This window comes from Mandrillus leucophaeus, unplaced genomic scaffold, assembly GCF_000951045.1.
Source record: "Mandrillus leucophaeus isolate KB7577 unplaced genomic scaffold, Mleu.le_1.0 Scaffold268, whole genome shotgun sequence".
Lineage (NCBI taxonomy): Eukaryota > Metazoa > Chordata > Mammalia > Primates > Cercopithecidae > Mandrillus > Mandrillus leucophaeus.
In genome coordinates, this window is record NW_012102787.1 from 1,386,898 (window position 1) to 1,403,930 (window position 17,033).

A 17,033-nucleotide genomic window follows, 5' to 3' on the forward strand; every position below is an offset into this window, starting at 1 on the left:
CGTGCCTGAGAGGTTTGCCTTCTGTTTGATATTTTTGCTCAGGTGATTGATGTGATTTTTATAGATAATCTTGTGCACAGTAATACTCCTCATAGGTGCACCTTAGTAAATGCTTGAAATTATTAGTGTATTACCATGTCTTTTGGCTTTAGCATTCAATGTTTCCTAAATTTCTAGGTTTTTTTTTTTTTTGATATAAATAACCAGAACAATGGGATCGTGGAATGGCAGGGCTAAAACATGAGCCAAAGTCAAAACTATTTTTTAAGATGAATTATAGGCCTACTCTCTTAATATTTTGAAAGAACTGTAGTCAGAATCCTATCCCATGGCTGTAAGCCGTCATTAGACCTCAGACCAATATGAATCTTGATGTAGTAACACCCATTTTTTCTCTTTTGAGATATAGTTTACATGCATAATTTAGCGAGTTTTAGTAAGTTTATAATCCCATGATGGGTTCTTCTTGCAAGCTATATGCATAGAACTGAGTCACTGAGTTAGTGGTATTGCAATAGAGAAAGAATTTAGTAGTTGCAGAGTTAGCCAAGTGGAAGCACAGGAGTTTATTACTCAAATCAGCTTCCCTAAAAATTTAGAAGATAGAGGTTGGTTTGTTTGTTTGTTTTTTTAGACAGAGTCTTGCCCTTTCTCCCAGGCTGGAGTGCAGTGGTGTGATTTCAGCTCACTGTAACCTCAACCTCCCAGGTTTTATTCTTGTGCCTCAGCCTCTTGAGTAGCTGGGACTACACGTGTGTGCCACCATGCCTGGCTAATTTTTGCATTTTTAGTAGACATGGGGTTTCGCCATGTTGGCCAGGCTGGTCTTAAACTCCTCACCTCAGGTGATCTGCCCACCTTGGCCTCCCAAAGTGCTAGGATTATAGGTGCGAGCCACTGTGCCCTGCCTGGAGGCTAGGGTTTTTTTGTTTGTTTTTTGAGACGAAGTCTACCTCTGTCACCCATGCTGGAGTGCAGTGATGCCATCTTGGCCCACTGCAACCTCTGTCTCCTGGGTTCAAGCCATTCTTGTCATTCAGCCTCCTGTGTAGCTGGGACTACAGGCATGTGTCACCACTCCCAGCTAATTTTTGTATTTTTAGTAAAGATGGAGTTTTGCCATGTTGGCCAGGCTGGTGTCAAACTCCGGACCTCAAGTGATCCTCCGGCCTCTGCCTCCCAAAGTGCCGGGATTACAGGTGTGAGCCACTGTGCCCGGCTGAGGCTAGGGTCAGAGGCCTAGGGAATGGGGAATGCTGTTGGGACAGGTTTGAAATCACAGGAAGTTAAGTTGTCTTTTTGCCCTGAATAAGTTCATGGGATCGTAAGACCTGTTGAGCAACTTTCTTGGTATGGGTTTCCATTCTAGGTGGTGCTAGCCATTCTGTCAGAATCAGGGTCTGAAAAGTACCTTAAACACTAATCTTAGGTTTTATAATAGAGATGTTATAGGAGCAGTTGGGAAGGTTATTCAATCTTGTGACCTCTGGCTGTGTCCTGAGCCGTAATTTTAACCTTGTAGTTAGTTTTATGAAGGTGGGGGTTAGTTTTGGGAAGGTTAGTTTTACTTTTGTTTTAAAGTTAAACTATAAACTAAATTTCTCCTGTACTTTACTTGGCCTACGCCCAGGAATGAACAAGGGCAGCTTGGAGGCTAGAAGAAAGATGGAGTCAGTTAGGACAGGTTTTGTGGTTTTTTTTTTTTACTGTCATAACTTTTTGTTAGATTTTTTTCTCACTCATAATTTTTGCAAAGGTGATTTCAAGCTTTGCAACCATCACGATTTAGTTTTTGTGTTTTGTTTTGAGACAGTGTCCTGCTGTATTGCCCAGGCTGGAGTGCAGTGGTATAGTCTCAGCTCATTGCAGCTTCTGCCTCTTGGGTTCAAGTGATTCTTGTGCCTCAGTCTCCCGAGTAGCTGGGATTACAGGCGTGAGCCAACACACTTTGCTAATTTTTGTATTTTTAGTAGAGATGGGTTTTCACCATCTTGGCCAGGTTGGTCTCCAACTCCTGGCCTCCAGTCATCTCCCCACCTTAGCCTTCCAAAGTGCTGGGATTACAGGCGAGAGCCACTGTGCCTGGCCCACAATCCAGTTTTATAACATTTCCATCATTCAATAGAATCCTTTGTGTTCATTACACTAAATTTCTGATTAATCTCTTTTTTGTCTCTGTAGATTTGTCTTTTCTGGGTATTTCAGTTAAAAGGTCTCTTCTCTTACTTTGCGTTAATGTTTTGAGGTTCATTCCTATTTCAGCACGTATTATTAATTTGTTCCTTTTTATCCCGAATAGTATTGGATATACCACATTTTGTTTATCCATTCACCAGTCGATGATATTTGAGTTCTTTCTAGTTGTTGGCTATTATGATAAGGCATGCAATTTGTTTATTTTCTTGCAAGTTATTCATTTTTAAGACCAATGCCTTAATAGGTTATAAGTGGAAAAGTTTTTTTTTCCTGATCAGAAATAGCCATTATTACACAGGAATTGAGATACTGAGTCATTTTAAAATTTGTGATAGGAAACCGTTAACTAAAGTAAAAATTCATTAGATAGGTGATAACTTTTTTTTTTTTTCTTTTAGAGAGCATTGAAGACTGTAAAATAGAAAGATTGTATAAGCCCTTTTCACTGTTCTTCAATTTTTCTTTTAGTGTCCTTGAAGTAGAAAAGTCTCTGGTATTAGCTGAAAAAGGCAGTCCAGAGGACAAGGATAGTGAAGTAGAGCTGTTGACTGCTGGGAAAAAATTTCGTATTCTAGCAACCATGAACCCTGGGGGTGACTTTGGAAAAAAGGAGGTAAAACTTTTCTGATGCACATTTTCTTTCTAGTTTTTGACCTCAGCTTACTGGTACTTGTAAATATAGTATGTAATAATGGATTTGGAATTTTATGTTAGGTAAAAACTGGGTAAAAGTTTAAAAACCCAAAAATATTTTAAAATAATTATTGGGTTAGAAAACAATTCTGACACAAATATCTCCTTATTTGATATCTCACTTTGTGTATGTGCCTGAAATGTCATTGTTACAGTCACTTTACCTAACCCTTTACATATGTTACCCTGAGAAAGCTCACAGGAGCTCTGCAAGAAAGTTATTATTGTAGTTTTATGGATGAGAAAAGTTGGATCTGAAATTTAAATGTAACCTCTGTTTTTAGAGTCCACTTTCTTAAACACACCTCTGCTTTCGTGAGTGGTTTTAAAGTGACAAAAAAGTCACAACCAGGAACCTCTTCTGGTTTGTAGATGGAGCTTATTTGTTCTCATAAGGGTTATGTGTGTCACTTTCGGACTGCTGGTAAAGGGCAGAGGGTACTTCCTATGTTCAGAGGGTTGTGTTCAGATATATTCGGGAACCAACAACCTTGTTGGTTTCCGGCTCAAGAAACCTTTCAGTAGAGAAGTCAACACTATGTGTTGGATCCCGATCTATTAAAGGTAGGAAGAGAGTGGTGTAACAGGTCAGGGATGATGAGAAGAAACAGAGGAGTTGATCTTAAATAGGGCAATTAGAGTGTTGGTAATTTGGTGAGTAGCTGAAATGATATTTTGGGCCTAGGTTTCCTCAGTATCATAAGATGAAAGATTGTCTCTGTGCTTCAAGATATGCTCTGAAAAGAGGGAATGAAATACATCACATTCAAAATACAAAAACTGGCTTCTGGGCAAGTAGGAATGTCACAGAGAGGTCTGATTTCAAGTTTGTGTATATTAGCTTGGCTGTCAGATTATCTTGTTTTCCTTAAGTAAATGCTTGCTGACTTTTACCCAAAGGAAAGTTACTTTTTAGTTTTGCATGCCTAACAAGCAGAGCAAGGTAGGATGCTGGACGCCAGAGGTACTGGTTGTCTAGGATACTGGTAAGGTACACACACGTATTCTTTATTCCCAGGTCTCTGTGGTAGACAGAGATATGATCTCTCAGATAGATGATCATCAAGTAAAAGGAAAGTAATAACAAAGTAATCAGACAAACCAGTAATGATGCTTATGGGGCTTTGCAAACATTTGTGAATAGTGTTAACTGACCTTGTGGAGGGAAAAGGAATCTACAGGGGCAAAGGCCCTAAGACTGGAGTGGCTAAACAATTTCTAGTTCTTCAAGAGGTAGAATATATACTTTTTAAAATCACACTCTCTTTGAGCCACATAAAAGAAGTTTCTTCCTCCTATATCAGACTGCCCTTCTCTGTGGGAAGAGAGGTATTTATTTTCTCTGAAGTATTATTTATGTACCTGATGCAAAGTAAAGGTAAAGTAAAAGGAAGAATCTTTACTTAAGGGGAAGAGTTCAGATTTGACTGGGACTGGCTGGAATCCTGCTTCCACTACTTAGTCTGTAAGGCCTGTGGACCATGTCTATTAAGAAAGTGATGATGATACTGGAAGGTGTCATGGAATGTAAGGAGCCAAGACAAAGTACGTCTTCAATTAATTATATCTGATAGTAGAAATAATAATAATAATAATAAAAAGTGTGTAGTATTTGCTGGACTTAACAGCTAACAACATTCTTTCAAGACTTGTTTTACAGCTTTCCTTATAGTTTTAAAAATTCACGTTGGAGTTTTGTGTTTCTTATAGCTGTCTCCTGCCTTAAGAAACCGGTTTACAGAAATATGGTGCCCTCAAAGCACAAGCCGTGAAGATTTAATTCAGATAATCAATCATAATCTTCGTCCAGGATTGTGTCTGGGCAGAATAGATCCTAAAGGTGAGAGTTTGCAGGTGGTGATGGTAGTATTGGATCACAGCAGGGTTTGTGTTGGGAGTTGAGGGATCTCTTACAGGACATTAGCCCTGTATGTGTATGGCGTGTTGTAAGAAGAAAGGAGATAAATAAATGAAGCAAAGTAGACAAGGAGAATATGGTATTTTTCTGTTATCTTCTGTTAAAGTGTCCCATCTTCATATTTTCATCATTACCACTTGACACAATGGCTGTAGAATTCCAGCTGCATTTCTTTAGTTGTCATATATGAATATGTTATTCTTTCACTTTATTTAAAAATTTTTTTGTCGAGGTATGGTGGCTCACACCTGTAATCCCAGCACTTTGGGAGACCAAGGTGGGCGGATCACCTGAGGTCAGGAGTTGGAGGCCAGCCTGGCCAACATGGTGAAACCCCATCTCTACTAAAAATACAAAAATTAGCTGGGCATGGTGGCGGGTACCTGTAATTCCAGCTACTCGGGAGGCTGAGGCAGGAGAATCGCTTGAACCCAGGAAGTGGAGGTTGCAGTGAGCCAAGATCGCACCGTTGCACTCCAGTCTGGGCGACAGACTCCATCTCAAAATAAATAAATAATTTTTGTTATGAAAAATCTCAAGCCTGAGGAAAATAGATTAATATCCATAACTTAGAATTAACAATTTAAAATATCCAATAAGAGTCAACACTCTTACTATGTGGTTCTTTTTGTTTTTGAAGCCTGTATTGGTTTGATGTCTGCATATTTATCTTAGACATTCAATGGAATAAATTTAGAACCCAGATCTAGTTCCAAGACTAAATACATAGTTTTTTGGATCATTTTTTATATTCTTAAAGAATTTTAAAAAAGATATCTGCTTCTTTGAAATTGGAATTCGTGGCTATGTTCAGCTTTTTAAAGGTGCCCTTCTGCACATTTTCAAAAATGAGTAGAGTAGCTGTGGAGAGCATCTAATCTGCATGGAACCCATTCTCACCTGTGGTGTTTTAGGGACCACTGACTCTTTAGTCATCTGAGCAAAGACTTTTTAAGAATGGCCCACGGTGAACTGCCACATTTATAAGTATACACACTGCTGCTTGAATGGCCAGAATTCCCCATGCCTTGTTGAACTTCCTTTTTTCTCTACAGTCTTTACCAATATCACAGTCACCCAGTGGCACAAGAACTGACTAAGCCTATAGTTAGTTGTCAGACTCATTTGAAGGGCTTGTTGCAATGCAGCTTGCAGGGCCTCACACCCAGTGTTTCTCAGTCAGCAGGGGCAGAGAATTTGCCTAACAAGGCCTCCCCTCAGGTGATGCCACTAATGTTGGTCCAAGGTCCAGGCTCAGAGCCTCAGAACTCAGAACCCATAACTCTTGTGTGCTGTTTGCAGTGGCACATTTATTGTGAGAATGCCAGTAAAAGGAGTATAATACAAACTTTTTTGTAGGGGGGGTTCGGGGAAGACAAGGTCTCTGTCACCCAGGCTGGAGTGCAGTGGTGGAATCACGGCTCACAGCAGTCTTGACCTCCTGGGCCCAAGTGATTCTCCTGTCTCAGCCTCCTGAGTACGTGGCACTGTAGGCATGCACTACCAAGACAGGCTAATTTTTGTGTTTTCTTAAGAGATGGGGTTTCACCATGTTGCTCAGGCTGGTCTGGAACTCCTGGGCTCAAGTGACCCGCCTGCTTTGCCCTCACTAAGTGCTGGAAACTATAGGCAGGAGCCAGAAGGCCAGAGCAGGCCTGAAGACAGAAATCGTTAATCAAGCGTGATTTATCTTTTGGCTCTGTGTTGGAGCTGGATTCCTTCAGGAAGTTACCTCTTCATCTCCTATGGGCTATGCTTATTCCTTTGTTATTTGGATTGTGATAAGAATGACAGAGGGTTCAACTGCTGTCATGACCATGCTTGCTGCATCACCAGTGTGCTCCGTGCAAGCATGGGAGCCCTGAGGACTTACCTCTGAGCCCCACACCTTGTCCTTAAGGAACTTGTTTACTCCAGGCTTTCTAGGCTACACAGCAGCAGACTTCCCAGGGAGGCATTAGAGACCTTGAAGGGAGCATGGTGAATAAGGGAAGTGGCTTAATAATTCACAGTTGTATTTTCTAGAAATAGATCAGGAAGGCACACATAAAAACTTCTTTAAAAAATTGTGAAATATAAAACAGGAAACTAGACATAGCTTTTTGTTTTTAGATTTTCTTTAAAGATAGTTAAGATTTGATGAATTTATTTATTTTTTTGAGACACAGTCTTGCTCTGTCACCAGGCCAGAGAGCAATGGTGCAATCTTGGCTCACTGCAACCTCCGCTTCCCGGGTTCAAGCGATTCTCCTGCCTCAGCCTCCCGAGTAGCTGGGACTACAGGTGTGTGCCACAATGCCCAGCTAATTTTTGTATTTTTAGTAGAGACGGGGCTTCACCTTGCTGGCAAGGATGGTCTCGATCTCTTGACCTCGTGATCTGCCCGCCTTTGGCTCCCAAAGTGCTGGGATTATAGGCGTGAGCCACCGTGCCCAGCTGAATTTAATATTTTAACTAACAGTGTCCTTCTAAATTGAATTCTGATCCTAATTGTAGTACTTATACTTATTGTATTATCTTAATGAGTGTATAAATACCACTCTTCTACTTAATTTCTCTAGTATTTTTAGTTCACAAATCTCTGTAATAGTATTATCCATATATTCATAGTATGAACAAAACAAAAGATTCTAAAAGCCAGGCATGATAGTACGTGCCTATAATCTTAGCTACTCAAGAAGCCAAGGTGGGAGAATCCCTTGAGCCTAGGAGTTTAAGATTACAGTGAACCATGATTATACCATTGCACTCCAGCCTGGGCAACAGAGTGAGACCCCGTCTCTTAAAAAAAAAAAAAAAAAAAAAAAAAAAAAAAAAAGAAAAGATTCTGAGAAATTGATGTGTTTAAAAAAAAATTGATCTGTGAAAGGCACATAAACTGCTTTTTACAATCTCAAACTTTTGTAAACAGTACTTCTGTGTTACATTGGTATAATGTACCAGTATTTGGTACATTAACCAATACTTTAATGAACCATTCTGTTTCATTAAAACAGCTATCGGCCGGGCACGGTGGCTCACACCTGTAATCCCAGCACTTTGGGAGGCCCAGGCGGGTGGATCACGAGGTCAAGAGATCGAGACTATCCTCGCCAACATGGTGATACCCTGTCTCTACTAAAAATACAAAAATTAGCTGGGCGTTGTGGCACGTGCCTGTAGTCCCAGCTACTCAGGAGGCTGAGGCAGGAGAATCGCTTGAACCGGAGAGGTGGAGGTTGCTGTGAGCCGAGATCATGCCACTTCACCCCAGCCTGGGCAATAGCGTGGGACTCCATCTCAAAAAAAAAAAAAAAACAAAAAACCAAAAAACAACTATCATTTATAATGACTTCCTTGTGTTATATTCTAAAAGTAGAGATAAGAAACTGTATAGTTCTCCTTAGATAAGGTCAGATTGCTCTCCAGAAAGATGGTGTCGTTCACAACACTGCCAGCAACGTAGTGAATGTGCCTGCTTGCCACAGTCCCTCCATCAGGGAGTTTTCTCTCTCTCTCTCTCTTTTTTTTTTTTTTTTCCCTTCTTCCTTTGAGACAAGGTCTGGCTGTGTCATCTAGGCTGGAGTACAGTGGCACAATATCGACTCACTGCAAGCTCTGCCTTCCAGGCTCAAACCATTGTCCCACCTCAGCCTGCCAAGTAGCTGGAACTACAGGTGTGCACCTCCGTGGCCAGCTAATTTTTGTGTATTTTGTGGAGACAGGGTTTTGCCATATTGGCCAGGCTGGTCTTGAACTGGAATTATAGATATGAGCCATGGTGCCTGGCCTCATTTTAAAAAATACAGTAAAATCCATTATTTTATCCTTTTTAGTTTAGCGGAGGTTTAAAATTTCTTTGTCTTTTGTTATTAGTGACATGGAACATTGTTTGTGTTTTATTTTTATTTTTTGAGACACAGTCTCACTCTGTCGCCCAGGCTGGAATGTAGTGGTGCCATCTCGGCTCACTGCAACCTCTGCCTCCCAGGTTCAAGCAATTCTTGTGCCTCAGCTACCCAAGTAGCTGAGACTACAGGCACGTGCCACCATGTCCAGCTAATTTTTGTATTTTTAGTAGAGACGGGTTTTCACCATATTGGCCAGGGTGGTTTTGAACTCCTGGCCTCCAATGATCTGCCCGCTTTGGCCTCTCAAAGTGCTGGTATTACAGGCATGAGCCACCGTACCCAGCCTTTATTTTTAATAAATGAATCATTTTGCATTTGGTATTCGTTATGTCTTTTGGGGTGATACTCTTCATTACATTTATCATAGGTTTTAATATTCTGTTACCTTTTCATATTTGTTCTAAAAATACATATGTGAACTAAAAATACATATGTGAACCTGTTTATCTCTGATGATCTTATTTCTTAAATGATCATAATTTAATTTCTATTAATGGATTAATTTTTTCATTTTCTTTTTTTTTTAAATTTACCTTGAATTTATTCTTCTCTGAAGTGTGAATCTAAGTACTGGTATTTACCGTCTAGTTGAAATAGCATTTAATTTCTTTCCTCATTGTTATTGAAATTTCCCCCTTGCTTTGTCATTTTAGGCTTTTTTTTTATTTTTATTTTTTGAGATGGAGTCTCGCTATGTCGCCCGGGCTGGAGTGCAATGGCACGATCTTGGCTCACTACAAGCTCCGCCTCCCAGATTCATGCGTTGTCCTGCCTCAGCCTCCTGAGTAGCTGGGACTACAGGTGTCCACCACCACCTCCGGCTAATTTTTTTGTATTTTTAGTAGAGACAGGGTTTTATTATGTTTGCCAGGATGGTCTTGATCTCCTAACCTCGTGATCTGCCCATCTCGGCCTCCCAAAGTGCTGGGATTACAGGCGTGAGCCACCGTGTCCGGCCTTAAGCTCTTTTTAAAGAGTTTTTTTTGTTGTTGTTGTTGTTACCAGTATTCTTCCAACCCATTACATTTCTTCTAATTCACAATATATGTAGCTTTGGAGGCTATTGCTGTGCTTTATATTATAGCAGTGCTTCCTTCTAATCTTTTCTTTCTTTTTAAAATATTCTTTGGTATTCATACTTTATAGATAAATGTCTACTATTGACTTAAGACATTTTGTAAAGTACTCCACTCAATTTAATTGGGATTGCTTTGACTCTATATGTACTAAAGTATTTTCTTTATTTCGAGACAAGTATTATCTGATAGGAAATTGTGATAATTAGAATATTCAACTTGATTCATGAAACAAAATTTGTGAACCCCCCCTAATTTGCTGAATTCTGATTGCTGCATAGATATAAAAAAAAAAAAAAAAAACTTGAATGAATGGCATTGAAAAGATGACATTCTTTATTACATTAAATGGAAAAAAATACATTTATTTAAAATACAAGTAAAATTATAAGATATAAAATTTGCATATTTTCTAAAATAATTGTGATGGAAGTTCAAAACTGTGTCCTAACTCAAATCAAATGAATATTTCTTTGGGCGGTTTTCAGGTCAGTGTCTAAAACTGTAACTCCCAAAGTTTTGTTTTGTTTTTTGGATAGGGATGAACTGCTATTGATGAATCCTTTCAGAATTTGATCAAAGCTGCAGACTGCTTTTGTTAGAAAAAGCATTCATGTACATTCACAGAACTTTGCTTAGAAGGAGCAAAGACCCCTTTTAGGCCACCTGTGTGCCCCAGGTTATGAACTGTTGTTCTAGGATCTCCTGCTAACAGCAAATGCTTTTTTGTTTCTTGTGTTTAGGGTCTGACATACCTGAAGTGATGCTGGATTTCATTGACTGGCTGACCCACCAAGAGTTTGGCAGAAAGTGCGTGGTCAGTATCAGAGACATCCTGTCCTGGGTTAACTTCATGAACAAAATGGGGGAGGAAGCTGCTTCGAAAAGGCCAGAGACCATCTCCACTGTGACGTCTTTTGTCCATGCTGCATGCCTGGTGTACATAGATGGAATAGGTTCAGGTATGTTGTCTGGTAGCTGGTGGGGACAAGGGGCTCGGATAGAGGGGCATAGGAAATGGAGCAAGCCCAGGCCTCTGACCCAGCTATTTTACCGAATCACTTCGCAGAACATTTCCAAAACTCAGAATGGCTTTCCTTTTGTTTGTACTCTTTGAAGAGTGGTTGGCACACAAGATACGCTGCAATTTCTCAAAGCTGGTAGACCAGGTACTTAACAAACATGAAGTGGTGATTATGAGTAGAGTAAAGGCTGTTGAAATGTCTTTGCTTCTAAAGCACTGGCTTTTTTTTTTTTTTTTAAACTTTATTAAGTTCTGGGATAAAGCTTAAAATTAAGTGTTAGGAATAAAGCTTAAAATTTTAAAGACATTGAACACTTGAACAAAGGCTTGTTAGCAAAGCAGTTTTATTTTTGTGCAGAGGGGTATTTTTTTGGCCAGTTGCCATGAGAGTACACTTAAACAAAGGGCACGAGAGCCTTTTTTTTTTTGACGCAAGTTTTGTTTTTGTATTTTTCTTTTATTGACCGGGATTGGGTTGTATAACTTAAACTAATTTTGATTGGCTAGACATTTGAATTTTTTTAGATAAGGTGGGCATGTAAAAGAAAGTGGAGAGGAAGGGGAAGGGGTGTTTATAATGAGTTAGAAAGTTAGTTTTTTTTTTTAAATAAGGAAAGGAATGTGAACTGGTGTTGATAACGCCTGGTATTGTGGCGTGCCTGGGCCTTTAACAAAGGCAAAAAGGAGAAAAAGGAAAAGGTGGGGTTACTATGAATTAAAGAATAAAAGATCAGATTATTTGAAGAGAAACTGAATATGCCGGTTTGTTACATAAGTATACATAAGTATAAGGATACATATGTGTACATAAGTTGATATATATCAACATGTCATCTAGGTTTTAAGCTCCTCATGCATTAGGTATTTGTCCTAATGCTCTCCCTCCCCTTGCCCCCCATCCCCTGACAGGCCCCGGTGTGTCATGTTCGCCTCCCTGTGTCCATGTGTTCTCATTGTTCAACTCCCACTTATGAGTGAGAACATGTGGTGTTTGATTTTCTGTTCCTGTGTTAGTTTTTTGAGGATGACGGTTTCCAGCCTCATCTATGACCCTGTAAAGGACATGAACCCATTCTTTTTTATGACTGCGTAGTATTCCATGCTGTATATATGCCACATTTTCTTTATCCTGTCTATCATTGATGGGCATTCGGATTGGTTCCAAGTCTTTGCTATTGTGAATAGAAGCACTGGCCAATTTTTAACGTGCACAGTCATTTTTTGATAATGGGCCTGAATATTTTAAGTTTATTTTAATGTCATAAAAATCACTATGTTCTGGTTTTTCAGCCATGAAGATTTGAAATATAAATCAAAATGGTTACTAGTGCCGTATTAGGTACTGTATCTAGGCTGATTTATCATTGAGTGTCTAGAGTGTTTTACTGAATGATCTGCTGCTTAATTGATAATCCATAGATTGTGGAGGATGGGTGTTAGACTTCTTTCTTAGAACTGCTTATACTAGAAATCACATTTAGGCTGCAGTTTTGCTGAGGCCCCTTTTTTCCAGGAACCTGTGCCAGACCTCCTGCTGAATGGTGGTGAAGCTTGGTGTTGTCCTATTGCTTCATGGAGTGATCCTCTGTCTTTTAGGGGTAACTTCCTCTGGGTTTGGTACAGCCCTTTTGGCACGAAAAGAATGTCTGAAATTTCTAATCAAGAGGCTTGCCAAGATTGTACGACTTACAGAATATCAGAAAAATGAATTGAAGATTTATGACAGAATGAAGGCCAAAGAATTCACTGGAATAGATAACCTTTGGGGAATTCATCCATTTTTTATACCAAGGGGTAAGAATGATTTTTAAAAAACCGATTTTCCTTTTCTATAGATCATAGATACTTGGCTTTTATTGTGACTTAGTTTTAATGTGTAATACTCATGATTATGTTTGCACTAACTGAGTTAGATTCTGACTTGGGAATAACCATAATTGTGGGAATGGTTCAAAATACGTAACTGGCATGTAAAAATAGAGGGAAATAGAGACTTCAATCTATAAATAGATTTATACAGTGCTTATTTTTTTATTAGTTGGTTCCCACATTAGGAACTTTCCTGTAGTAGAGCTCTAAACTTTGCCAAGGTTGAGAATAAACTTTTAAGTGGCTTGCAAAGACCTATTTAGCCTATAATGTATCTTAGCTGTAGAACCTCATCATCTTTTACAGAAACAGGTTTTGTGAACCTTTGAAGGCTGGTAATGTGTCATTCCTGATCCAGTCCCTGGCATCTGACATTTAGCCTCATAGTCATAGGCACTCAGAAAATTTCTGATGGATAAGTGAATGATTAAATAGGAAATGCAGTAGTCTAGGAGATAGTGGGTTTGTGTTCTAATTCTTCCTCTCTATCTAGATTGCCTCTACCAAAGATTTAAATGAGGCAGTTAGATTAGCTACTTCTAAGGTGCTCCTATTTTTTCAGGATGTTGTTTCCATAGCAGGGTCTTCTGTTTCTTGTCCCACCGTCCTCTCTACATTAATAATTGATGAATGCCTGAAATATATGGAGTTGCAGTGGCAATTTACTAGGGTTTCAGTGGTGAACATAACCAGTCCAGATTCCATTGCCCTTTCCCCTCTCCTCAGAGCTCCATCTCTCCTTAGCAGTATTCCCTCTTCATCCCTAATGGGCTGTATTATCTAACCATCAAATCCCTTCTCTAAGCCGCCATCATAGGATTCAGTGCTCCTGTGTAGGAGATATATGCTAGTGGCCTAGAACTGGGGTGGTAAGGGTAAGGTAATAAATGTTTTCCTAGCCTCACTCTCTTTAAACTGGTGTACAAAAACAACAACAACAACGAAAACAAAACAAAAATTTCTTCCAAGAGAAAGTGGCACAAATGTTAACTCTTGCAAGACCATTATTAGTCCTGCATATCAGTTAACTTATGAGTTAAGGACGTAGTCTGAATTGTTTTGGTGGCCAGAAACATTGGATGAAATTGATTATGTGGAACCATGTGGCCCATACGCCTAGCTTACACTTGGTTTTTAGGAAAGTAACTATGAAGGTAAATTGTACAAGTACATATAGAGATTCAGGGTGTAGGTTGTGAAAGGAGAGGGGTGCGTGTGCAATTAGACTTATGTACCTATGTACATGTATGTGTATAGGAGATGGAGAGATCTGTGTAGTAGGCACAGTTGAAGAAAACATGCTATTGGCTGTTCCTTGAAAGCATTTTATGGATCTAAAAGTGGGGAAAATATTGAAATAGGGATTGAACATTTTCACTGCAAATGGTACTTCACTAACTGATAGCCCATGTGGTAGAATTTTAAAATCTTGAGTTGATGTGTACATATGATTTGGTGGTGTCCTGCTTATAAGTGGCTTTGCTTTTCTCCACTTAAGGACCTGTCCTACACAGGAATAATATTGCAGACTATGCACTCAGTGCAGGGACCACTGCTATGAATGCACAGAGGCTCTTAAGAGCTACCAAACTGAAGAAACCCATTCTCCTGGAGGGTTCCCCTGGTGTTGGCAAGACAAGTTTGGTGGGAGCATTAGCGAAGGCTTCAGGAAATACCCTTGTTAGAATCAACTTGTCAGAGCAAACGGTAAGCTCGGTCATCCTACAGCTGATGGAGATAGCTATAAATAGTAATGTCTGTGTCAATTTATAGTTTCCTAATCAGAAATGGTTACATTATCAGTATCCTCAAATATTTCTTTTCTTTTTTTTGTTTTTTTGAGACAGAATCTCGTTCTGTTGCCCAGGCTGGAGTGCAGTGGCACAGTTCTCCTGCCTCACTCTCCCTAATCGCTGGGATTACAGGTGTCCGCCACCACACCTGGCTAATTTTTGTATTTTTAGTAGAGACAGGGTTTCACCATGTTGGCTAGGCTGGTCTCAAACTCCTTATATCAAATGATCCACCTGCCTTAGCCTCCCAAAGTGTTGGGATTACAGGCATAAGCCATGGCGCCCGGCCTGTATGCTCAGATATTTCATATCATAGTAAAAACCATAGCAACATGACCTTCCAAACTAAATCTTCTTTGGATTTGTTCATTGCTGACACCTATAATATTAATTCTCTCTGGATGCTTTATTCTAGTTCTCTTTTGAGAGAGAATTATCCACTTTGATATTTATTGTAATATAACCCCACTTAATTTTTTGCTTAAATTTTTTTAAAAAAGTAGTAGAAATAAAATGACTTTTAACAATCTAAGGAAAATATGGTACAGATGACAAATTGAGACTCCTTTGGAATGGAGTTTTGCTTTCTTTCCTTTTTTTTTTTTTTTTTTTTTTTTTTTTTTTTTTTTTTTTTTTTTTTGAGACGGAGTCTTGCTCTGTCGCCCAGGCTGGGGTGCGATGGCCGGATCTCAGCTCACTGCAAGCTCCACCTCCTGGGTTTACGCCATTCTCCTGCCTCAGCCTCCTGAGTAGCTGGGACTACAGGCGCCCGCCACCTCACCCGGCTAGTTTTTTGTATTTTTTAGTAGAGATGGGGTTTCACCGTGTTAGCCAAGATGGTCTCGATCTCCTGACCTCGTGATCCACCCGTCTCGGCCTCCCAAAGTGCTGGGATTACAGGCTTGAGCCACCGCGCCCGGCCGCTTTCTTTTCTTTTTAAGCCCGTCAATTAAATTCCAAGTACAGCCAATGTTGAGAACTGTTAATCTAGAGCACCAGGTCAAATTGATTAATATATGGAGCATGTTGGGAAAGTTCTTGGGGCATGTTTGGGCTCCTGGTAAAGAGGGCTGGGATTGGTTAGTTCTGTCTTGGGTGTAGAAAGGAAGAGTAGTGATGCCAGCCCAAAGTGTTTATCATTTCAGATTTAGGGGTTAGAATCTAGTTGATTTTTAAAGTAATACTGGCTTTTCTCCATTTCTTCCCCTTTCAAAGGACATCACAGACCTGTTTGGAGCAGATCTCCCTGTTGAAGGTGGCAAGGGAGGAGAGTTTGCCTGGCGTGATGGCCCCTTACTGGCAGCTTTGAAGGCAGGCCATTGGGTGGTGTTGGATGAGGTGAGGAGCCTGTTTGTCATGCTCAAGATGGTGATCATGTGTGTAAGGAGTAGTCATCCTTTCACAGCTCCATTTCACAATCCATTTCTCAGTGGAAGATCCTGCTGATGACTTTTCTCTAATGAAAAGATCCTCTGTAGTTTCCTTTAAGAATAAGGAAGGTCATTTGGCAGAATACACAAAAAGGGGCTCCTGTACATAAAACCTACAAACTCTCCCACTGGTTAAAGTTATCCTTCAGAGGAAAACTGCATCGTCACTAGTTTAGTCTCTGACAGGCTTGCTGTTTTTGCATTTATTTTAGAGGCATTTTACAAGTAGTGTCAACCACTTCATGTTTTATTAGTGCACCAGAGAAACTAAGAAAAGACATACAAAATGACCTACCAAAATGAGGAAACGATCAGTGATATGTGCATTTTGGGTAAATTATCAGAAGAAAGAGCAGAGCATGAGACATGATAAATACTGAATCTCTGACAGCTAGAGATATGGAGCTGGGTCAGTTTGGGGTATACAATATTCAGGAAAAGGCTAGAAGTATTTGTGGGAGCTGAAATGATTAGAGTGATGTACATGTCACAGGTGAGACTTTGGACACAGGTTGCAACAGGTCCCCCAGGCTCAGATTCCTGGGTCCAGTCATCAGAGAGGGTGCTGCAGGACTTCTGTCTGCTGAGCTGCTTTCTGCCTTTTATTCTTGGGATAACAAGGAAGGGGAATTTTTTTCCTTTTTTCAGATTTTTTTTTAAACAAGTTGTCTGATAGAATATATATTAGCCAGGAAAAGAGAAAGCCTAGTTTTAAAGCTGAAGGCTACTGACCATACTTAGTATTTAGTGGAATTGTGTATTTAGTGGAATTGCATTCAGAGACTGCAAGACATTCTAGATTTATAAACACACTTAACAGCGGCCTTCTGTTTGGGAATATACAGAGCTGTTTGTGCTTTGTGGTGCATATGTAAACATGACACTTGAAATTCTAATATAGTATGCTCTGATTTTTGTCCATTTGCATTTTATTAACTTGTATTTTCCCAATCTCGTTTTTCTGTGTTACCAACAAACCACACATGCTTTCCATCCCTGAGCTCTGAACTGCTCATCTGAAGACCTACATTCAGCTCTTTTCATCCTGGCCCAAGAGCTGCTTGTAATTGTTCTTGTTTACAAAATTGGTGGAAATCAGCTGTATTGACTCCTTTTATATCCTGACTTTGAAACCCGTTGGATA

General features: G+C 39.8%; 1 protein-coding gene across 1 annotated transcript in view; it reads left to right on the forward strand.

Annotated features, from left to right (window-relative positions):
• Positions 1-17,033, forward strand: part of MDN1 (MDN1, midasin homolog (yeast)) — a 199,369-nt gene that overhangs the window by 98,390 nt on the left and 83,946 nt on the right. The window contains exons 32-37 of the mRNA XM_011984463.1: positions 2,665-2,809; positions 4,600-4,729; positions 10,517-10,735; positions 12,394-12,591; positions 14,165-14,373; positions 15,675-15,797. Of these exons, the coding sequence (XP_011839853.1) occupies positions 2,665-2,809; positions 4,600-4,729; positions 10,517-10,735; positions 12,394-12,591; positions 14,165-14,373; positions 15,675-15,797 (1,024 nt within the window). The remainder of the gene's footprint in view (positions 1-2,664; positions 2,810-4,599; positions 4,730-10,516; positions 10,736-12,393; positions 12,592-14,164; positions 14,374-15,674; positions 15,798-17,033) is intronic.